This window comes from Schistocerca cancellata, chromosome 3 (genome assembly GCF_023864275.1).
Source record: "Schistocerca cancellata isolate TAMUIC-IGC-003103 chromosome 3, iqSchCanc2.1, whole genome shotgun sequence".
Classification (NCBI taxonomy): Eukaryota; Metazoa; Arthropoda; class Insecta; order Orthoptera; family Acrididae; genus Schistocerca; species Schistocerca cancellata.
The window spans coordinates 255,958,242-255,982,287 of record NC_064628.1 but is presented as its reverse complement, the minus strand read 5'-3'; the positions used below and the strand labels follow the sequence as shown (position 1 = coordinate 255,982,287).

Genomic DNA, 24,046 nt, shown 5'->3' with positions numbered 1-24,046 from the left:
TTAAAACCTCCACCCTGAAAGCACTAGGGTGGACGACACAGAGGGACAAAGGACAAGCGCTAAAACCTACATAGAAGTATAAAACCCAATCTCAAGGATAAAACGTACAACTTAAGCTGCTGTAGAAGCATTGCCACCCATCGCCGAAGGCAGGGTACTGGGAAAGTTAAAAGTCTGAAACAGAGCGGCCAAAAGTGGGCAGTCCATCAAGAGGTGGACAACTGTCATTTGGGAGCCACAGTGACACTAAGGTGGGTCCTCACGACAGAGTAGGTAACCATGCGTTAGCCACGTATGGCCAATGCGGAGCAAGCAGAGGACAGCTGATTCCCTGTGAGAGGCCTGCATGGAAGACTTCCACACATTCATAGTCTCCTTAATGACATGCAGTTTGTTGTGCGTCCAGTTACACCATTCCATCTCCCAAAGCCGGAAAACCCTGCGGTGTAAGACAGAACACAGGTCAGCTTCAGAGATGCCTATCTCCAGAAAAGGTTTCCGTGTCACCTGTTTGACCAGCCTGTCGGGAAGTTTGTTGCCGGGAATTCCGATGTGTCCTGGGGTCCACACAAATACCATGAAACGACGGGACTATTCCAGGGCATAGATGGACGCTACCAGAGGGTGGTGAAGGTAGCACTGGTTGATAGCTTGTAGGCTGCTCAATGAGTCAGTACACAGGAGAAATGACTTGCCAGGGCATGAGCGGATGTACTCAAGAGCACGAGATACGGCCACCAGCTCTGCAGGGAAAACACTGCAGCCAACTCCTCAATACGTCCTCCATGAACATATGCGAAGCCTGAGTGACCATCAGCCACTGAGCCATTGGTATAAACCACTTCAGAGCCCTGGAACACATGAAGAATCTAGAGGAAGTGACAGCGGAGAGCGGTGGGTAAACAGTCCTTAGAGCCATGAAAAAGGTCCAGACGATGCTGCGGCCAAGGCGTACACCCTGGAGGTGCATGTGAACAGACTGCAAGAGATGGTAAAGGGAAGGACTCCAGTTCAGAGAGAAGGGACTGCACGCGAACCGCAGTTGTTAGCCCCGATTTGGGTCGCCGATGCAGTAGATACTGCTGTGGGCGAGAAAAGGAAACTAATTTGGATGCGCAGGGGAACTATGAATGTGTGCCGCGTAACTGGTGAGTAGTTGCACATGTCTGATCTGCAGGGGAGGGACACCAGCCTCCACCAGTAAGCTGGTCACCGGACTCGTCCTAAGAGCTCCTGTCGCTAATCGGACCCAACAGTGGTGAACAGGGTTGAGTAAATGCAATGCTGAAGGCAGTGCGGAACGATAAACCACACTTCCACAGTCAATTTGGGATTGGACAAGGGCTCTGTAGAGCTGCAGCAGCGTACAGCGATCTGCACCCCAATTGGTGTTGCTCCGGCAATGGAGGGCATTGAGGTGATGCCAGCACTTCTGCTTAAGCTGACTAAGATGACGGAGCCAAGTCAATCTAGCGTCGAAAACCAGTCCTAGGAACTGATGTCTCCACTACAGTGAGTGGATCGTCATTAAAGTAAAGTGCGGGTTCCGGATGAACAGTACGATGCCAACAGAAGTGCACGACACATGACTGTTGCTGAAAACTGGAAGCCGTGGGCTAGAGCCCATGACTGCGCCTTGTGGGTGACTCCTTGGAGGAGCCGCTCAGCAACAACAGTACTGGAGCAGCAGTATCAAAAGTTGTCTGCACACAGAGACGGTGAGACGGAGGGCTCGACAGCTGCTGCTAGACCGTTAATGGCCACTAAAAATAGAGAGAGACTCAATACAGAGCCCTGCAGGACTCAGTTCTCCTGGATATGGATGGAATTATGAGTCACCAACTTGGACACAAAGTACGGAGTGACACAAAGTTTTGGACAAAAATCGGGAGCATGCCCCGGAGACCCCACTCATACAATGTGGCAAGGATATGATGTCACCAGGTCGTGTCATATGCTTTTTGTAAATCAAAAAAGATGGCAACCAGATGTTGCTGTCTGGAAAGGGCTGTTCATGTGGCAGACTCTATGGACACAAGATTATCTGTGGTAGAACGACCCTGGCAGAAGCCGCCCTGACATGGAGTCAGCAAGCCACGTGACTCCAGGCCCGACCCAACCCAACTGCTGACATACCGTATGTTCCAGCAGCTAACAAAGGACATTTGTGAGGCTAATGCGCCAATAGCTATCCACATCAAGCAAGTTTTGACTGGGTTTGAGCACCGGAAAGATGGTGCTCTCCTGCCATTTCGATGGAAAGACACCATCACACCAGAGCCAGTTGGAGAAGATCTCGCTTGTAGTCCCAGGAGCTGTGTCGGGGCAATGTGCAAGGGCACTGAGGAGCTCCCACTCTGTAAATGGGGCATTATAGGATTCACTGCAGCGTGTAGTGAATGAGAGGACATTCCCTTACAGGCGCCGTTTGAGTGTGCGAAAGGCTGGGGGTAATTCTCCGACGCAGAGGCTTGAGCAAAGTGCTAAGCAATCGCGTTTGCGTCTGTACATAACTCGCCATTTATCGTAACACCAGGGACAGCTGTTGGGGCCTGGTACCCGAAAAGACGTTTGATCTTTGCCCAGACTTGGGAAGATGACGTGTGGCACCCAATAGTGGAGACGTGTCTCTCCCAACACCACTCCTTCCTTTTTGTTTTTGTTTTGGTTTTAGGGCGCAAAACTGCTATGGTCATTAGCGCCCAGTCAGTGACTTAGGAAACAGTAAAAACCGAAAATGGAAACCAGCAGCAATGGGAACGAAACTCACAAAATTGGAGAAACAAAGCAGAAGGAAGGCTTAAAAATCCACTACAAAAAGGGGTTGGTTGTCCCCGAAAAAAGCTTCAAATGACTGACGCCATTTCACGGGCACTAATAAACTCAAGAACGCGATCGGCCAAGCGCGTGTCATCTGCTAAAATTGACGATATATCAGGCGAAAGCTGTAGACGGGCGCGTAACGGAGTAAAATAGGGGCACTCAATTAAAAGGTGTCTTACCGTCCACAGCTGAGAGCAGTGGGAACAGAGTGGGGGAGGATCACCGCTAAAAAGACAGTGCCCTATCCAGAATCTAGTTAAAATTACCTCCTCCCGACGACGCGTTCGGGAGGAAGAGGTCCAAGCACAAGGAAGAGTTTTCATGTCCCGCAATTTATTATGGGGAAGTGTCGACCAATGTGCATGCCATAAAAGAACAACACGATGACATAAAACGCTCCGTAGATCGGCGAAGGGAATCGATTGAATAGCTGGCCGAAGAAGAGAGACTGCAGCCTTGGCCGCAACATCAGCCGCCTCATTTCCACAGATACCAATGTGTCCCGGGACCCAGAAGAACGCCACCGAGACGCCCCCCAGGTGGAACAAGTGCAGACAGTCCTGAATCCGGTGGGCCAGAGGGTGCACAGGGTAAAGAGCTTGGAGACTGAGGAGAGAGCCCAGAGAATCTGAGCAGATAACATACTGTATCCGCTGATGGCGGCGGATGTAGTGGACAGCCTGGAGAACAGCATAAAGCTCCGCAGTATAAACCGAACACTGGTCGGGAAGCCGAAATTGATTTGGGGTGTCGCCAACAATATAGGCACTCCCTACACCTAACGATGTTTTTGAGCCATCAGTGTAAATAAATGTGGCTTCCTTCATTTGTGCACATAGAGCAGCAAATGCCCGACGATAAACAAGCGAAGGGGTACCATCCTTGGGAAATTGACAAAGGTCACGGAGCAGGCAGATCCGGGGACAGAGTCAAGGCGGTGCTGTACCCCAAGTTGTCAAGGAGGTTTTAGGAAAGCGGAAGGAAAGAGAATGGAGCAGTTGACAGAAGCGGACTCCCGGTGGTAGTATGGAGGAGGGGCGGCCTGCATACCCTACATCAAAGGAGGCGTCGAAAAAATGTCATGGGTTGGATTAGCAGGCATGGAAGACAGATGGGTAGCATAACGACTCAGAAGGACTGCTCGCCGATTGGAAAGCGGAGGTTCAGCAGTCTCAGCATAAAGGCTTTCCACAGGGCTGGTGTAAAAAGCTCCAGACACTAAACGTAATCCACGGTGGTGGATAGAGTTGAGACGATGAAGAATAGACAGCCGAGCAGAGGAGTAAATTATGCTTCCATAGTCCAATTTCGAGCACACTAAGGTGCGATAGAGGCAGAGAAGGACCGCTCAGTCCACTCCCCAGAAGGTACCATTCAGGACATGGAGGGTGTTGAGCGATCGCAGACAGCGAGCCGAAAGATAGGAAACGTGGGAGGACGAGCACAGTTTTCTGTCAAACCTAAGACCCAAGAATTTAGCGACGTCCGAAAACGGAAGGTTGACAGGTCCTAGATGTAAGGAGGGTGGAAGAAACTCCTTACGTCGCCAAAAATTAACACAAACGGTCTTACTGGGAGAAAAACGGAAGCCGGTTTCGGTGCTCCACGAGTAGAGGCGATCGAGACATCCTTTAAGATTTCGTTCAAGAACGCTGGTCCGTTGAGAGCTGTAGTAGATCGCAAAATCGTCCACAAAGAGGGAGCCCGAGACATCAGGAAGGAGACAATCCATAATAGGATTTATCGCAATAGCAAACAGTACAACACTCAGCATGGAGCCCTGGGGTACCCTGTTTTCTTGGGAGAAAGTACGGCAGAGAGTAGTGTTCACCCGCACTCTAAATGTGCGCTCTGCCATAAATTCACGAAGAAAAAGGGGCAGCCGACCTCGAAAGCCCCAAGAGAACAGTGTGCAGAGGATGCCTGTCCTCCAACAGGTATCGTATGCTCTCTCCAGATCAAAAAATATTGCTACTGTTTGGCGTTTACGGAGAAAATTGTTCATGATATAAGTGGAGAGAGCAACACGATGGTCAACTGCAGAAAGATGCTTTCGGAAACCGCATTGGGCAGGTGTTAAAAGACTGCGGGACTCCAGCCACCAAGCTAAACGACAATTCACCATACGCTCCAAAACCTTACATACACTACTCGTGAGAGAAATGGGGCGATAGCTAGAGGGGAGATGTTTGTCCTTTCCAGGTTTTGGAACAGGAACAATGATAGCTTCCCGCCATCGTCTGGGAAAAGTACTGTCGGCCCAAATTCAATTATAAATGCGAAGGAGGTAACACAGACTATGGGTTGATAAATGCAGCAACATTTGGATGTGGATACCATCCGGTCCTGGGGCGGAGGAGCGAGAAGAAGAGAGTGCATGTTGGAGTTCCCGCATGGAGAAAACAGTATTATAGCTTTCGTGAGTTTGAGAGAAGAAAGCAAGAGGTTGCACTTCCGCTGCACGTTTCTTCGGGAGAAACACTGGCGGGTAATTTGAAGAGCTCGAAATCTCAGCAAAGTGTTTACCCAAGGAGTTAGAAATTGCGACAGGGTCCACTAACGTATCACGCACGACAGTGAGCCCAGGGACCGAGGAGAAACTAGGCACACCTGATAACCGTCGAGTCCGACTCCAAACTTCCGAGGAGGGAGTGAAGGTGTTAAATGAGCTAATAAAGAATTCCCAGCTTGCCTTCTTGCTATCGCAGATGATGTGATGGCATCGCGCACGGAACTGCTTATAGCGGATACAGTTGGCCAAAGTAGGATGGTGGCGGAAAACGCGAAGAGCACGTCGCGGCTCACATATTGCGTCACGGCATGCCTCGTTCCACCAAGGAACTGGGGGGCGCCAGGGCAATTCGGAGGTGCGTGGTATTGAACGTTCCGCAGCTGTAAGAATAACGTCAGTAATATGGGTGACCTCATCGTCGATGCTAGGAAAGTGACGGTCATCTAATGTCGCTACAGACGAAGAAAGTGTCCAATCGGCTTGGGCAAACTTCCAGCGTCGCGGGGCATATAGGGCAGTTGAGGCTGCAGTCTAAGGACACATGGAAAGTGGTCACTCGAGTGTGTATCATCAAGGGCGAACCATTCGAAGCGCCGAGCTAGTGGAACAGTACCGACCGAAAGGTCCGAAATTTGTCGTGGAGGCAGACAAAAATGTAGGGACCCCAGTGTTGAGGCAAACTAGATCCGCTTGGTGGAAGACGTCTAGCAATAGTGAGCCACGTGGACAAGCATGTGGAGATCCCCAAAGCGGGTGGTGGACATTTAAGTCCCCAACCAGCAAATAGGGGGGTGACCAAGAAGATGAAGGAGATCAGCTCGTGCCATTGGTGTGGACGATGGAATGTATACAGTACAAAGAGAAAAGGTATATCCAGAAAGGGAAAGACGGACAGTGACAGCTTGGAAGGAAGTGTTTAAGGGGATTGGGTGATAATGGAGAGTATCATGGAGAAGAATCATAAGTCCTCAATGAGCTGGAGTGCCTTCAGCAGAGGGGAGATCAAATCGGACGGACTGAAAATGGGGGAGAACAAAGCGGTCATGGGGACACAGCTTTGTTTCCTGAAGACAGAAGATGACCGGCGAGTAGGATCATAAGAGGATCGACAATTCATCCCGATTGGCTCGAATGCCGTGGCTATTCCAGTGGATAATGGACATAGGGTGAACAGAAAATGGAGGAATGTGACCAAGGTTGCCGTCAACTCAACGACGGCTCAGAGCTTGCGACCGACAGCATGGAATGGCATTCAGCCGAAGGCAGAAGATCCTGATCCATAGGTTGTTCAGGAGCAGCTCCTGCCACCAGCGATCGGCCGGTTGAACGGCCGCCAGCAGTGCGCCTCGGCGACACAGAAGACGACCGAGGGTGATTTCCGCCAGGTGGTGCTGTAGATGAGACACGCCTTGGCGGAGAAGGAGATGAATTGGGTTTCTTATTAGCCTTCTTGGAAATATGATGTTTAGATTAAGGAGGAACCGATGGTTGTGAAGTTGGGGTAGGTAAAAAATCTTCACAAGTATGCTCTTTTTTCGAAGTCTTGGTGTCTGACTTTTGGGCTCGAGATTTAGCAGAAACCGATGAAGGGTGAGCCGTAGAGTGGGCAGGCGAAAGTGGTGAAGTTGAACGGGCGATCTTTGCAGTGGCCGATCTGACGACTGTGGCACTAAAGGTGAGGTCGCAAGTATGCGTGGCCGCCTCCTTTGTTGGCCGAGGAGAAGCAAGGACAGTGCTGTATTTTCCTGTCTGAGGAATGGTGGGCTGTTGACTGGCGAATAATTTTCGAGCAGCAAAGATCGACACCTTTTCCTTCACTCTAATTTCCTGGATGAGCTTTTCGTCTTTAAAAATGAGGCAATCTCGAGAGGAAGCAGCGTGGTCACCCATACAGTTGATGCAGCGAGGGGATGGAGGTGGACAAGCACCCTCACGGGCATCCTTGCCACACGTAACACATTTGGCCGGATTGGAACAGGACTGGCTGGTGCAATTGAACTGCTGACACCGATAGCAACGCGTAGGGTTTGGGACATAAGGGCGAACGGAAATTATCTCATAGCCTGCTTTGATTTTCCATGGGAGTTGAACTTTGTCAAATGTCTAGAAGACAGTGCGGGTTGGAATGATGTTCGTGTCAACCCTTTTCATAACTCTATGAACAGCCGTTACACCCCGGTCAGACAGGTAGTGCTGAATTTCGTCGTCAGACAATGCATCGAGGGAGCGTTTATAAACAACTCCACGCGAGGAATTTTAAGTACGGTGCGGTTCCACCCGGACAGGCAAGGTGTGGAGAAGTGAAGTACGCAGCAATTTTTGTGCCTGGAGGGCACTGACTGTTTCTAACAACAAGGTGCCATTCTGTAATCTGGAACAAGTCTTTACAGGACCTGCAATTGCGTCTACACCTTTCTGAATAATGAAAGGGTTGACCGTGCAGAAGTCTTGACCTTCATCAGACCGAGAAACAACAAGGAACTGTGGCAACAATGGAAGAACTGTCTGTGGCTGAGAGTGAACTTACGCTTGTGAGCAGACATAGTGGAGGGTGAGTAAACCATTGCGGAAGAATCCCCCATGATTACCAGCGTCTCCGATGGCGCGCTCCTCCCTTGTGGGGGGGCCCCCCCTCTGAGGGCACTCCCGCCTTAGGTGATTGTTCACACCTCCGGTCACACTTCCCGACAAACTGACGGAGGGACCAATCGGCACTTTCGGAAGGTATCAGCTCCGGTAATCACCCCTCCCTGGGCCTGGCCATTACCAGGGGGTACGTACATATCCTACGTGTCTACCAGGGGCTGGGAATTACGCGTTACCCCGTCACGAAAATGCATGGGTCGGCCTTCAGACACGCACAGGGAGGAAGAAAGAGAAAGGGAAACCAAAGAAAGGGAAAGGAAAGAAGAGAGGTCTCAAACGCCGCAGCGGAGAAAAGGGTAAAAAGAAGAGGCAAGGAAAAGAGAAGGACAAAGGAAGGATGAGGACAGACAAGCAGAGAAGGCGAAGAATGCATTACATTAAGAGCATCCGTCTCCGGACGTAGGCACAAACCATACTCCCAGAGGGGGAGAAAGGGAAGGAAAGAGCCAGAGGTGAGGGGAGGGGAGGGGGGGGCGAAGATGGGGGATAGGGAACGATGTGGAAAAGGAAGGTATGCAGCCCGGAAAGGAAGGAGGGCAACATTAGCTCGGGGTCCCGTGCTCACTAAGCACGTATCCACAAGAGTTGTGGACCCCCTGGGGGGTCCTCCTTCCGTTGTTTGATAAGATAGCGAACACAGGCACAGAGCCGTTTAAAGGCTAAGTGGTGCTCCAGGGAAGGGTGCCGCTTATGCCGCTGTAGAGCTCGCTGACACTCCTCAATTGCTTCAGCGCCTTCCGGTGGCCACCAAGGGACTGCCTTTCGTCAGGGGCACCCTAAAGAGCGAGGGATTGCATTTTCTGCTGCAGAAACAATTTAGCTGGTCACCTGCTCAACCATCACATCGATGTTACTGTGTCGGGGAGATTCAGCAGACTCAGCCGAGGTAATTAAAAGTTCCCCTGTCTGTCTTTATCAAAGCCCATCTGGGTAGGTGTCTGTGTGGCTGACGCTGGGGCAGTGGTCTCTACCACACAAGTCGTCATGTGCTCTCCAGTGGATAGATGGGAGAAGTCCTGGGCTGTAAATAGATTAATCGATGACCGAGTAATTACCATGAGCCACACTGAAATGTGTGGCGGCCCCAGTATTTAAGAGGCAGAGGTCGAATTGCGACAGTGTAGTTTCGACATCTCTGCCTCTTCCAGTAATCATGGTACCACCCCACAAGGGGTTATAGGCATTAAAATCTCCCAGAAGTAGGAAACGTTTAGGGAGTTGATCAATCAGTGCAGCTAATATATTCAGGGATACTGCACCATCAGGAGGAAGATATACATTGCAGACAGTTACTGCCTGCATCATCCTTATTCTGACAGCCACAACATCAAGAGGGGTTTGAAGAGACATATGTTCACTACAGACCAAGTTCAGGACAAACACAAACTCCACCTGACACACTATTATAACTGCTTATAGTTGCTACGGTTCCTGTAATATCCTTTATAGCCGCAGAGGGCAGGCGTCTGCATTGCTGGGAACCAGGTTTTCTGGAGGCAATGCAGATAGCAGGTGTAAAGCTGAACAGTTGACGTAGCTCAGCCACGCAGTAGAGAAAACCGCCGCAGTTCCACTGGAGGATAACATCTTTAGACTGGGAAGGCATGGAACACTGAGGCAGTTTACACCTCAGTCACCTGCTGCCACCAATTTATTGCCCGAGCCGTCTGTATCAATTGTGTCTGAGGGTCCGGCAAGATCTAGGTCCTCAGCGGACGCCAAAATCTCCACCCCATCCTCAGCTGCAGAGCTTGTAGGTAGCGGTAATGGAGTGGGTGCCACCGCAATTTCCTTGTTCTTAGGGTTTTTTTGGATTTATCTTCCTGCTCCTTGGGTTTCCCTGGCTGGGAGGATTTCACTGATTCAGTCTCCAGGACTGAGGATGAGCGTGAAGCCTTACGATCAGCTGCTTTTGGGCTCTTCAGCCACTGGCAGGTGTCATCTTTCCCACTAGAAAAAACCTGGGAAGGGTGTGACCAAAGAGACCCCTTCCCAGCAAGAGAAGCCGAAGAAGACTTACGCTTCTACGGATTAGAAGTGGGGACGGATGTCCCCGACGGCTGGGGGGGGGGGGGGGGGGGGGGGGGGGGGGGGGTTGCTGCTCACGAAGTAGGTGGTGCAGGAACAACAGGGAGGGGCAGGTGTAGTCTTCCGGCTCAGAGGTGACCTGGGTTGGCAGAGCTGATGGTGTCAGAACTGTTGGAGCGGCAGCATAAGACTGTCATACTCACAGGATCAGGCATTCAAATTTTCTCTTAGTCAGTCCAAGGTCTTTTAGTCCATGATTTTCCTTTCTTTGTGGAGAATCCTGCAGTGAGGCGAGCAAGGAAAATGGTGCTCTCCACAGTTGACACAGATGGGAGGCAGGGCACATGGAGTATTGGGATGTGATGAGCGTCCACAGTCTCAGCCTGTGATGCTGAAAGTACAGCGGGAAGACATAGCCAAACTTCCAGCATTTCAAGCACCACATCAGGGGAGGGATAAAGGGCATTACATCACTGCGATAGACCATCATCTTGACCTTCTCGGGTAATGTTGCACCCTCTAAGGCCAAGATGAAGGCACTGGTGGCAACCTGATTATCCTTCGGACCCCGGTGGACACGACAGACGAAATGTACACCTCGCTGCTCTAAATTGGCACGCAGCTCATTGTCGGACTGCAAAACAAGGTCTCTCTGAAATATGATACCCTTAACCGTATTTATGGAGTGTAATGGTTACAGAAACATCCCCCAGATTGTCACGAGTGAGCAACTCCCGTGACTGGGCAGAGGATGCTGTTTTGATAAAGACTGACCCAGATCTCATTTTGGACAAGCCCTCCACCTCCCCGAACTTGTCCTCGAAATGCTCAACAAAAAACTGAGGCTTCATCATCATGAAAGATTCCCCATCAGCTCTCGAACATACAAGGTACCGGGGCAAGTAAGATGCGCTGCTATCCTTAGCCTGACGTTCCTCCCATGGTGTGGCCAGGGAGGAGAACGATTTGGGGTTTCACTTCTGTGCGTTGAATTGAGCTTGTGATCGCTTACAGACTGCTTGTGTTTCACCACCAGCAAGAGATGATGGACTACGCTTCATCGCATGTGATCTGCCCTGATGCCACCCACTCCGACCAAGGGCCTCCCCCAGGTGCCACCCAGCCGAAGCAAAGGCCACCTGGCAGGATGGCCATTGCCGGGAGTCCCGATGCCCCAGGGGGATGGGTATCCACCCCTTGGCATACTTGGGGAGTTAACGGCGCAGGCATCAGCAGAGCAATCCCTGTGTGGTCAGAGGGCTACAACCAACAGGGTACATGGTGGCCCCACCACTACGGACTGGCTACTGTGCTGGATATCAGGTGCAAAGAAGTCAAGGGTCCTCATCGATGCAGAAATCTATAGTGCATGGTGGAAAACGCACCCAGGAAGGTGTCCGCGCCCAAGAGATAGAGAATGGGCATGACTGCGATCCGACGACAAGAAAGTGGGCTAAAGATCTCAATGCACAATGGACACTATGCACATTGTAAGGTGCCCTTCCCCAATTGGCTCGCTCTTTGGGAAAATTGTGAAGAATGGAGGTCAAAACCTGCAGAGGATCAAAAAGGCCGAAACGTGTGAAACTCCTTTCAGTCGCCTCGTGTGACAGGCAGGAATACCTTGGGCCTATTCTAACCCCAGACCCACAGGGGGGAAGAGTTTCCAAAATTTTTGGAAGAAGAATGAAGATGAAAGTGGTCTGTACTGGAAATGTCTACCAACCAGAACAATTGCTTTTAAGAGCATGGTTAGCATTCCTAGACGTAAATCATCTAAAGAGGGAATTGCAATTTTGAGCACTGCTGATGCTTCCGAGAAGGACAAAGTGAAACTTCTAGTGATTGGTAAAGAAAAAAATCCCCGAGCACTGAAGGCTATAGCAGCTAAGGCTCTCCCTGTGCATTCTTACAGTGAAATCGAAGCAAGGATGGACAGTGTAATTTTCAAAGACTGGTTCCACATAGATTTTGTACCACAAGTTTGGTGTTTTGTAGAAGAGAACATATTGGCAAAGAAGGCTGTTCCATTGCTTGATAACACCACTTCACATCCCAGCACCAGGAGTCTCGTATCCCATGATGGTCTCATCTTAACCAAGTTTTTACCTCCTAATGTGACTGCCTTTTTACAGCCATTGGACCAAGGCATAAATCCATCAGTAAAATGGTAGATTCCATACACAGGAAGTCAAGCCACACCAACTAGTTTGAACATGCATGAAAATTCTTCTGCAATAAAGAAAAAAGTGATTTTCAAGGTGTTAGTGGTGAAGCAACTGCACAAACAATAAACCTGGCAATGGGTTAAAACGGTTTTGAATATGTCAATTAAGAAAACTTGAATTAGTGGATGAAGATTGATGCACGGGAACATGGCTTCCAGTACAAGTGACACTGAACTTGCGACCGCAGCTTCGCAACAAAACGAAGATGATGATGATAGTGACTCTGTCAGTCACTGCAACACATTGTAATGTGTACTCTTTTAGAGTACACGAGCCAGAATACAATGACATTATTGCTGTAGGAAGAATTCAAAATGTCGCACAAAAAATGTAAACTCCTCTCAGAAGCAGACCAACATAACAGACTACTTTAAGAAATAAACAGGCCTACAGTAAATATGCACAGAACACAGATAAATTTTCAAACAAAATAACAGGTTTGAAAATATCAATTTTGAGTATGTTTCAATCATTTGTGTATGTTTAGTTTAGTCCTAAACTGAAACAATTCAGCCTTTCCAAGAAATGACTTGAGATTGAACACCAAGAATCCTGGACAGTACTGCAAAACGCAACCACTGAGCTAAAACCTCATAATTAGGAACTGACTTCTGCCTACTACTAGTTTTATTCATCAATATACACACACAATTGTCACAGCAGCTTAAGCATTTTTTTGTAGTTGAAACTGATCACGAATTGTGCACTTAGTGTCATTTGAGCATAGAGAATATTATTTTAAGACTTTTTCAATCATGTTTGGTTGCTTTTTAACTCCCAGTACATAACTTTTCACTTCACATATTTCTAATTTCCCTTCCTTACTTTAGTGCTGGGTTGACCAGGCATGTCGTGTGTGTGTGTGTGTGTGTGTGTGTGTGTGTGTGTGTGTGTGTGGGGTGGGGGGGGGGGCGACCACAGGCATCCCAAGGCCCAGTCTGTCACTCTGCTTTTCTTAGAACTACCCAGAACGGCAGCAGGATATTTCATTCAGCACTGTGCTGTGGCATTTTTCAGTCAGCACAACATTCAGCAGTCATGAGTCATGGTGTCAGTGCTGTTTACCCTCTGCCATTTGTTCCTGGTATGAAGGATGTTCGCAAGCTGATGGCACTAAAGGGGGTAGTCTGGCGATCTATCTTAACAATTATTTGAAACAAGTGGGAATGACGGAAGAGAGGGATGAGCATTCTCAATTCGCTTAAGAGACAGGAACTGCATATTTGCTATGAAACATTAGGATAGCATGCAAGAAGAATTTAAAGATTTAATTGACAGTAAAAGAGCAAAAACTTACAATGATCAAAAGACAGGATTCACTGTATCCATTAAGAAGCACTTTGTGCTAAACTTGCAGACAAAGAGCATATGAAGAAATTAGTGGCACAAATAGTAAAATTTCTGATACACATTATTCCAGTCAATTGCAACAGTTTTAAATGGAACTGAACAAAGAGCATGGACACTTCATATATTACTGCAAAGTATGTTTACGGTAAGGCACATGGCAGGAATGATTTGTTGATTTAACATTTGATGATGTTGAATATATAAAAAAACAACACTATTCAATGAGGATGCATTAAAAATGCAGTTTCAATTTATTAAGTGCCCCTGTGCATACGCAGATGTAACTGACCTGCAAGACAATTTCAGTTTTAATGACAAAAATCTTTTTATGTTGAAACTGTTCAGAACTTTTACATTGCTTTCCTATGATATAGTTTTCGGGTCTCCATAATAAGGTTGCAAAAGTGCAAATATATGGCAACTTGAGAGCAAAACTGAATTATCTGCGTATGTATGTATGTATGTATGTATGTATGTATGTATGCCAACAGTTTGTACCAGATAACTGTATCTACAGCACACCAAAAATAACTAAATAATGCTGAAAATTTGTTTTGTTTGTGATCTTTATTGTTGAGAAATGTGAAATATATAAAAAAGCCACTTGCAGTACCAACTTACTGCCATTTAAATGCGGCACGTTCTCAGTATTCCCCTCTTCATGTTCAAGACAGTGTAGTGTGGCAGTGGGGGAAATGTACCACGAGGCAGAGTGCTTTGGCCCTCCTGCCCAAGACCAACCCAAGAGTCAAAATCGTGGCCATCCCTGCTTTATTGCCTATAAAAATCTGAATGTAGTATTAATTACAAGTTGCCTTCAAGAACTGTTACAAGATCAGTCATTATCTGTACTAATTACTTAACATAACCAATACTTTCCGAAATATAAGTTTACAGATGGAAAAAATATTGGAGCTTCGGGAGTGCTAAAGAGGGAAAGTCATATTTACTTAACTTTTATGTTAAAACAACTTTATTATTTACTTCTTTTTCTCTTATTTGTACAAATAAGTGTTAGTTTGTAATGTTACAAGGTAGTGACCTGATGAAATGAAATGTCGTGTGGCTAGGGCCTCCCGTCAGGTACACCGTTCGCCTGGTGCAGGTCTTTCGATTTGACGCCACTTCGGCGACCTGCGCGTCGATGGGGATGAAATAATGATGATTAGGGCAACACAACACCCAGCCCCTGAGTGGAGAAAATCTCCGACCCAGCCGGGAATCGAACCCGGGCCCTTAGGATTGACAGTGTCACGCTGACCACTCAGCTACCAGGGGCGGACAGTGACCTGATGAGTGCAGTTTAATTGAGTCACAAAATTTTGGCAGTGACAGATGACCTTACGTCTTGGCAATTAATGATCTGAGATTAATGTTTATACAACACAAATTTCCAGGTTCATCTTCATCTGCAATCATTTTCTGTGTAGATTAAACTTCTCTATACAATCTACCCTAAATCTTATTTCTGAGCACATTTCTTGATAGTTGCTACTTTGATAGACTTGATCTAGGCATAGACCGAGTGACAAATAGCAACAAACCTAACCAAACCATCTATGTAACAAATTCTCTCAAAACAAAATCAACTAATTCATTCTCCTGTGATCTCTAAAACTGTACAAAAACAATGGCAACTGCACAAAATCAAGATTCTGTTTCAGTTACTGTATTTACCAGATAAGAATTTTTTCCCCACATTTGTCATTCGAAAAATATATGGTCATATATTTGGAGATTAAACTGTCACCATTGAGGACAACATTTTTATGTTTCCAAACAGAATATGTACAGGGCATTTTATAGATGAAGATTTGGTTATTGAGCCACATGCAGATTTATTTTGAAAAATTCGAAAGGGCAGGGTTGGGCAAAAAATACTCACATTCCAACAGCCTCTAGCTCTCCAGATACACTGAAGCACTTGATACAGTATCAACATTGCTCAATCATGTGGCATTTGCCTCAGGTGGCACTAGTGCAAGGGAAATGTGAGGAAATATGAACTATCCACTACAACAATCTATTGTTCTGCTTAAAATTTGATGATTTTGTGAAATACAGGATGAAATAGTTTTAAATTCTATCATCTTATGAACTCTTATTTGAACAGGTTTGCAATGAAGTTGTCATACATGTATGAGTACCACATACACAAATTAACACTGCTTTTTAAATGAAAATACCACGTAGAACTGAAAATGTTGACCCAGACGAATATTTTATTAAATTATGCAACTGTAATGTTTGACCATGTGGGTTGCAAATGAGGCAATTTGATCACTGTTCCTGTATTAGAATAATGGGTAAAAACATTGCCAGCTTTTAATCAGCTTTGGAACATAATGGTGACATTAGGATGAAACAAGAAGGAAAATTAATCCAGAATGAAATATCCAATGAACCAAATAATATTAAACTGACTTATCGCAAGAATACATTACAGCTGCAAGACCCGTAGTGGAGATTGCCAACAGACATCAATTGATCACAGGACGAGTGAATGTTTGAGGAACTACTTGAATCTTGACTGCGATCTTCTATTTTCTATTAATTGCTGTTCTTACATATGACTTTCACCCTAGATGATATTGCAATCTATATTTCACAGTTCTCAAGCACAGAGTACATAAAGGGTTGGAGGAGGAAGAGTGACACCATCTCAGCTGAGAACTAAGCCAAGTGCAGGTAGGGGATTAGTAAGCAAGCAACAAATTACATTGTGTTGCCAATCACGAGAATCTGTACCGCATAGTAACGGTTTATAGGAACATCCACTACCTTTTAATAGCAGTTACATCAATCCATTTGTAGACTAAACAGAATTGACTTTAAAATTGGACAAATACTCAAAAGTAGTATTCATTTCTGTAGGAGATGGTAAAAGTCTAGAAGGAACCAGTGGTGTACTTATGTGTTTCATGCTACAAGTTGTTGACACTCAGTGTGTGACTGAAATGGAACGGGGTGCATCAGCTGCTGGTTTTATGCAGCCGATGAGTGCACTGGGCAGACAATATGTCTGGAAGCAATAGTCCTTTTAACATTCTCACATCAGTGGAGAAGCAGAATCATATCTACTCTAAAAACAGCTGTGTTCTCAGGTCTCACTGTAACCACAACCTCAGCAATCTCAATATATTCAGAAGACCAGCCAAATATTTGTGACAACGAATATACATTGATGAGTCAAAATAATATGACCTATTTAATAGCTTGTCTGTCCATCTTTGGCATGAAATACATCAGTGATTCTGCTTATCAGGGATCCAAAAGTTTGTTGGTAGGTTTTTGGAGGTATATGGTATTAGATGTCTGCACACAGTTCATGTAATTCACACTAATAATGGGCCACAGACTTGCATATGTGGTGATGGCAGCTGATAGTGACCCACATGGATTCCATAGGATTAACATAAAGTGAATTTGCTCGGTGAAAAACTTAAGTTCACTATAATGCTCCTCAAACCACTGTAGCTTGTTCTGGCTCCAAGATACTGAATCATATTGCTGAAAGTAGTTGGGGAAGACATCAAGCATGAAGGGACACAGGTGGTTCACAGCTGTTAGTGTGTCTTCAATCAGCCCCATGCAAGTGCAAGAGGATGTCTTAGTATAATGCTGCTCCCATTAGCCTGCATCCACGGCTCACTGCACATTTGGAGCTGCCATTCACCTCTTTGACAGCAATCGCGGAGATGACCAACAACCTAATGTAGCAAAAATATTATTCAGCCGAAGATCCGTGCAGTCTTAACTGACGACGTACTTGGGTCAACATGTGAACATGTAGGGGTGGTCTGCTGCGGAGCTCCGTGTTCAACAGTGTACAATGAATGGCGTGCTCTGAAACGATTGTGCTCGCGCCAGCATTGTGCTGTTTTGGCAGAGATCCCACAGATCTCCGTATATCCAACTTTAAAGAGCAGACAAGCCTCTGAAACCCGCATCCTGCAAAGAGTTGTGGACAGGCAACCATTTAGCACCTAGTGATAGTTTCAGTTCCTACCTCTTTCCTTAGATGCTCAAGACACTAGCATGTGAACATTCGACCAGCTTCACCATTTTTGAGACACTCATAATCTGTACTTCAACAAAGTGTCTTATCTCAATTGATTTTTCCATTTTGTAACCTACATCTTCACTATGGTGAACACCCATCCATGTCTGCTCTGCTGACATACTTTTGTTACCGCACCATGTGCCCGCAATGCCACCAGGCAGCATCCAAGGTCGCAGTGGACAATGTTCATAATGTTTTGGCTTATCAGTGTATAACTTTTAGAGGTGTGTTATTAGGATGATGACTAAAGATAATGGTACGACAAACAGGTTGGTAAGCAAAACAGGTACAAATTAAAACAGCATAAATTTATGTAATCTACTACTTTTTATTTGTTTTATTTCTCCTTGTATCATTAAAATTTAGAAAATTGGGAAATTGCATAAATTAAGAATAGCTAGAGAGTTAACTTTTTAAGCAGATAATTTGTAAATAAAACAGTTTGTAATTTTCATTCCCAGAATGTTAAAAAATTTTTCTCTAGGAGCTACTTTGATGGGGGGGGGGGGGGGGGGGGGTTGTCTTGTATACACTGCCATCTTATATGTGGGTAAATATGGCAATTCTTTCTAAATTCATGTGACCATAAGTGACAAATGTGGGAACAGTTATTCTACCTTGATGCTTTTCAAGAGCATCAGATTGTTCTACTTGGGTAATTCTGTGCATCCAGCATTTTGGAATTCTGTTCGTGATGAACTTAGAATGCTGCGTTTATTCAATTAATTTATTAGTCTTTCATAATCAATTGTATTGTTTTTGAGAATTGTAGCAGTAGAGAAATGAGCCTGTAGTTTAGAGAGAGTTACACCTGGCTTCACGTTATTTGAGTGTTCTCCAGAAGGATCAAAATAAAACAACCTGATACTGTTTAAAAGAATAGGTGTGTCACAGGCACATTCATAGCTCTGTCTAATGCTTTTCCTGCTGTTCACCCTAAGATTCTATCAAGTAAGAGATTAAGAAGAGGTAGTCCACGTGAGGAGAGAACAAAATGCAAGTATTGTAGTGGTTCTGCCTGCTTTATTTTCTTCGTTTGTTGTCCTCCGTGTCTATGTACTGCATTGATACACTGGCTGAAAAATGGGTTGTGGATTCAGACACTGACTACTATAATAATGTAGCCAACAGGTGTACAGTTGCATTTCACAGTACTTTAATTCCACTGTTCACACCCCCCCCCCCCCCTAATAATACACAGTTTCATAAAAGAGGAGGTTGGCCTTCAGTTTTAAACAATATAATACCAGATCTAATTTTGTGCTTAGTTTTATGAATGCAAGTGATTTTCTAATTTATTTTGACTATTCCTAGCTAGTATCTTTCATTATAGGATAAAATGACTGATGATGTGCTGTTTTAATCAAACAATACTATCCTCCTCTATCCACTATCATGAGACAATATCCTTACAAAAGCAATGGATACATGAATATAAACAACAACCACCATCACGCCCAAACATTTCTTTAGTTTATCAATAGGACCTGAAGAGGTCTGGATTAAAGAGAGAGAGAGAGAGAGAGAGAGAGAGAGAGAGAGAGAGAGAGAGAGAGAGAGATACATATAATTAAAAGCAAGCAAGTCAAGCAAAGAAATATTTTTATAGTGAATCACACCATGTACTATAGAATACATAAGTTGAACATAGTATTATCACCTCAGTTTTATGAACAATAATGTGACCATTTGTTTTCTTACCTGGACCAGAAGAATTTCTTTAACTTTTGCATGTTCCTGCTGTGCCCTCTCTAATGCTTCCTTCCGAGCCAATTTCTTTTGCTGCTTAGCAGCATCTGCAGCAATACCTTGGAACTGTTTGTTTAATTCACGTGCAAATTCTAGAGTCTGCTGTACTTCATTAAATTTTGACACAGCATTCAGCTGGTCACTGTTTAAGACTTTACCATTTTTCTCTTCTTCACGATAGGATTCTATTTTTCTCTGTCAAAAACAAAAAACACATTAATACAGAGGGAGACTTATACAGATACATCTACACTGGACATTCCAAAGAAATCCCAATGCGTGGTTTTCGACTTTCAGAAATTTTTCTTCACATTAAAGTTCTATAAAAAGATAGGATTTTTAAAACCAAAGGCAAGGTATATTATTCTATTAACAGATATTCACCTGTAATACTCAGCACAATCTTTGCTCATGGCCTCTATATGTGTTAAGTACTTGTCTAACTAAATTTTAATCTATGTAAGCATCATCAGTAATGTTGCATGTGACAATTTAATATTTATACAGTCCCCACCTCTGTTCTGCAGATTTTCAAGGAAATATAACGGCACTACTGATGCATTTAAGCCACAAGTAAAGACTGTCAAACTGAATAACCACCTGAATGTTGGAGTGACCATGTTTAGGAAGAAAAATAAGTAATTAAGAAATCATCCAATGTCTGCAACTAAAATCTATATTACACTGTCAAGATTCTTTGATAATTTTTATACAAGCTAGGGCCCACACTAACACTTATAAAAGGTGTGAAAAGTAACACAGTGCACTGTCAAAGATTTTATAAAAATATCTGACTTTTACAGTGTAATATGGACCTAAGCCACACTCCTTGAGCAGCAAACCAAGTATAGAAACAATTTCTAAACACACAACTTCTCATAAGAATGGAGCATTATTAAAGTCGAATTGGTTCACTTGCTGCAACTGATAACCCCAGTTCTCAAAGTTATCAGCTTGTTTCAATTCTTGTGAAGGACCACCAATTTAAGAAGTTCAAAGTTAGCATTCTTGATAAAAAATGATCCACAATATTTTTTAAAATCTTTACCTAAACCTCAAAATGTTAGACATGCTAGTTGATTGTATGCTAAGAAAGGACGAGACCTGGATGTCTTCTGGAGGAGTATGCAATGACCTAAAATTAGAATCATCACATCTTCAGAGGAAAACTATGAATGAAAGCTATCATAGAACTCTGCTTTCCCCCAACTTAGCTGATTGTTTGGACAGCCTTTTTGTTTTATTTATTGATATCCTGTGTCAAAAAGAATGGTTATAAAGCTAACAAAAATACAGATTGTGTTAACTCAAGTAATACATGCAGTTTACATTTCAGGTAACTTATAACTTAAAATACCTTGTTAGTTTTAAGCTATAAAATTTGACATGAATTCAATTTATTGTAAGCTACACATGTGGTATTTGAAGAGAAGTCCAGATTTCATGGTTTGTTACTGCAATACCACAGTTCTTTTGTTAAGCTCCCATCAATCTGAAGGGTGGTTTGAACACATTCATGGTCCTATTACAGGTGGTATTCTGAAGTCACTCGACTAGGGCAGTTCAACATTGAGTCCAAACCATAGTGCAACTTTGCATTTCTCACATTAATTCTTTTATGTAGTATAAATGTCCTTAATTTTGTATCTCAAACACTTATTCTTTCTCCAAATTGAAGTATCAACCACTGTTCTTAAATACACAAATGAAAATTACTTTATTGAAAAAATGGAATATTTTTGAGATCTTACATGTATACATAAGTACATTAGATTTTGTGGCGTCCAGATCTCTGGTTGAATTAAGTGGATTGGGATGTAACATCTGCTTCAGATAACAAAATGCATAAAACAGACTAAGTTCTTCTGCAAGTATATTTATGAAATACTAATTTTAGTATTAAGCAATAGTAGCACACTATAACTATCTGCAAAATAATCAACACCTTGGTTAGATACTTTTTCTTACTACTGCCAGGATGCCTTTTATATTCTCCCTACTCCAGCCTCCATTAAGTTTGCTGCCGAAGTATCAAAACTGCCACTGCTTTTAGCTGTCTTATCTTACTTAACTCAGGACACCTGATTTAATTCAAGAACATTCCACTACCGTTGTTTTGCTTTTGCTGATGTTCATCATCATCATCTCTTTTAGAGTATGTTATCCATTCTTTTCAACTGCTCTTCAAAGATTTTTGCCATCTCTAACAGAACTACAATATCAGTAAATCTTGAAGTCTCTATTTCTTGTCACTGAAACTTAACTCCAAAATAGGCAGGAAACCAAAGGGAATTTTCAGTTAAATAGAAAGAAAATACAACTAACAAATGTAACCTGAAGTAATGAGACCTGACATACAAAATTCAATATTTTGTTTCTGAAAAAGTTTGGCACCATAGAGAAAATGAGCAATTCTCATACTTAAAGAACAGTATATTACTTTAAAATAAAAAGAGTACATTTTCATTTCTTCTTAACAGTCCCATTCCTTTATTATATTGAGTTGAATAGTGGCTTAAACAGTATATTAAAAGTGTTTTAATAACTACTGTATGGATAAGCCATGGGGAAAGTAAGTATCTCAATTTTGATTTCACACAGACAGGATGAGGGAACATACCTCATACACCCATTACAATAATAATCTACATGCACAAAATATCTTTTGCTTTTAGAATATCTCTGCAGATAAAAGGACCACCACCAGAGCACATGCAACTCTGATGAACAGAACTAATATTTTCCATCCACACTTTGCCAAAAAATGTGAATGAGGTACCTGAGAGAAAGGGAAAACCATGCTGAAGTGTGATTAGTGATGGTAGCTAGTGCAGCATTTGATCTGCAGAGAATCTTTTTCACACAATATTTACTTTCTTTTGTAAACGTCTGACAACTCGCTGTTTTATCATTTTAATGCTACGTTAAAACGGAAATTCACCTGTTTCGGCTGCGAGTGAAAAATTTCACAATGAGAGAAGGCAAGGCCAGCTACCTTTAACAGAATCACAACACAAACTGTGGCACAAGCAGCTTTATGACTGCATTCTATTTATTTTAGTCCTTGTTATCTCAAAATGGTGATACTTTTGGTTTAGTCACCCTTGCGTATTCCAGTTTCAAGTAGACACCCTCTCTTCTTAGGGTAACCAACATTTCTGTTCAGATGTATACTTGTATTTAACGATCTTACAAGATTTCTAGCGTGCGCGTAATGAATTTATGCTGTCAAATGCGTCAATATAAAGCTAGTCGTACAAAACAAAACTTAATTTTTCCCCCCTGAAGATTGATCACTTAACCCTACTTTATCGAAAAGACGAGAGGTTAGTTAACGTGCTTTGTTAAAAAGTTAGGAAGGTATAAGCAAGCAACAAATCAGCCTTCAAACTTGGGTAGCATTACTGCAAAAGAAAATATTTAAAATACTATCCTTTTCCTTACTGGACATGAGCTATTTATTCAAACATCGTTTACAGATCTGAGCTCTTCCACATTGCTTCACTCCTAACAGGCCGTTTACGTAGCGATATAACAAACAGTAAGTTATAGCACGACTGTCAAATGTAACAACAATACGTCTGTACATATATGCCAATTCTAACGCTGAGTATACGTTGCTTCAACTTCGGCTACTCAGTTTAGAGCACATGGTAAAACTAGACATGGCTGCCGTTGCGCCCCTTGAAATGTCATTTTTAAATGATTTAATTTATTACATAAACTATACCAATAATATCTGAAATCCACATACCTTCCGTTTTTCTAGGTTTCTTATTTTATGTTCAACTACTATAATCACTTGTTTAATAGGATCAACAGCCTCCGTAGAGGCTTGTTTTTCTAACTTCGCTGTAGCGGCAGAAGGCATCCTTCACTGGCAACAACTCTGCTGGTACTTTTTGCTCAGTGGAAGAGATAGTTACAGCATTCTATCGATAGAGGACCTGTTGGGGAAACAGGTGAAAATCACATTGCGGATATGCACATTGGAGCGCCAAATTGAAAATATTAACACGTGAAAGTTTTTGAGCGAGTAAGACACTGTGTTAAATTCTAAACTCAACTTAAGCCTTCATCAAATTATATAGCCCTAGCACAGTACCGAAAATATATTTACTGAATTGGTGATGTAGTCAGCCGAGATCAACAGTCGGGGAAAAACATCGAATAAAGCTGATAAATTTGTCTTATCAACAGTGACGTCATAAATTACTTCCACCTCAGCAGTTACTAAAGGAAAAAAAAAGCATGATCGATAAAAAGGTATGAGTTAGCGAAAATTTACTTCGATATGCACTTAACTCCGTTAAAAAAATTGATAGCAGAAATACATGGTTGCTATGCAATTAATTTTTGAACTCTTTGTGGAACAGTTTACGACAGAGATAGAGCATTTGATTAAATCAACTGGGTTGTTCAGCGCCACTTAAAAAAATCTGAATTAGGATTATACTTTGCAAATTCGCATCCAGTATCTGTATCCAAACTACTGAAGAACTTTTATGTTTCTCTAATTTGGAAATACTCAAACCACACAATGCATTTCTGCTATTCCGCTGCGAATTAATTAATAGACTTTAATAGCAGTCTGTATTATAGTGATATACATTGCATTTAATATCGATACATCACCGTGATTCATGA

The 24,046-nt window shown here is 43.7% G+C and overlaps 1 protein-coding gene across 2 annotated transcripts in view; it reads right to left on the bottom strand.

The window, feature by feature from the left end:
- Positions 1 to 23,338, bottom strand: part of LOC126174903 (caprin homolog) — an 84,422-nt gene extending 61,084 nt beyond the window's left edge. Inside the window, exons 1-2 of one of the 2 annotated variants that reach the window (XM_049921332.1) lie at positions 23,154 to 23,338; positions 19,352 to 19,594 (exon numbers count right to left, since the gene is read on the bottom strand). In XM_049921332.1, the coding sequence (XP_049777289.1) occupies positions 19,352 to 19,594; positions 23,154 to 23,270 (360 nt within the window). In that variant the 5' untranslated portion in view covers positions 23,271 to 23,338. The remainder of the gene's footprint in view (positions 1 to 19,351; positions 19,595 to 23,153) is intronic. The other variant, XM_049921333.1, reaches the window with a different exon arrangement.
- Positions 23,339 to 24,046: the final 708 nt, after the last annotated feature.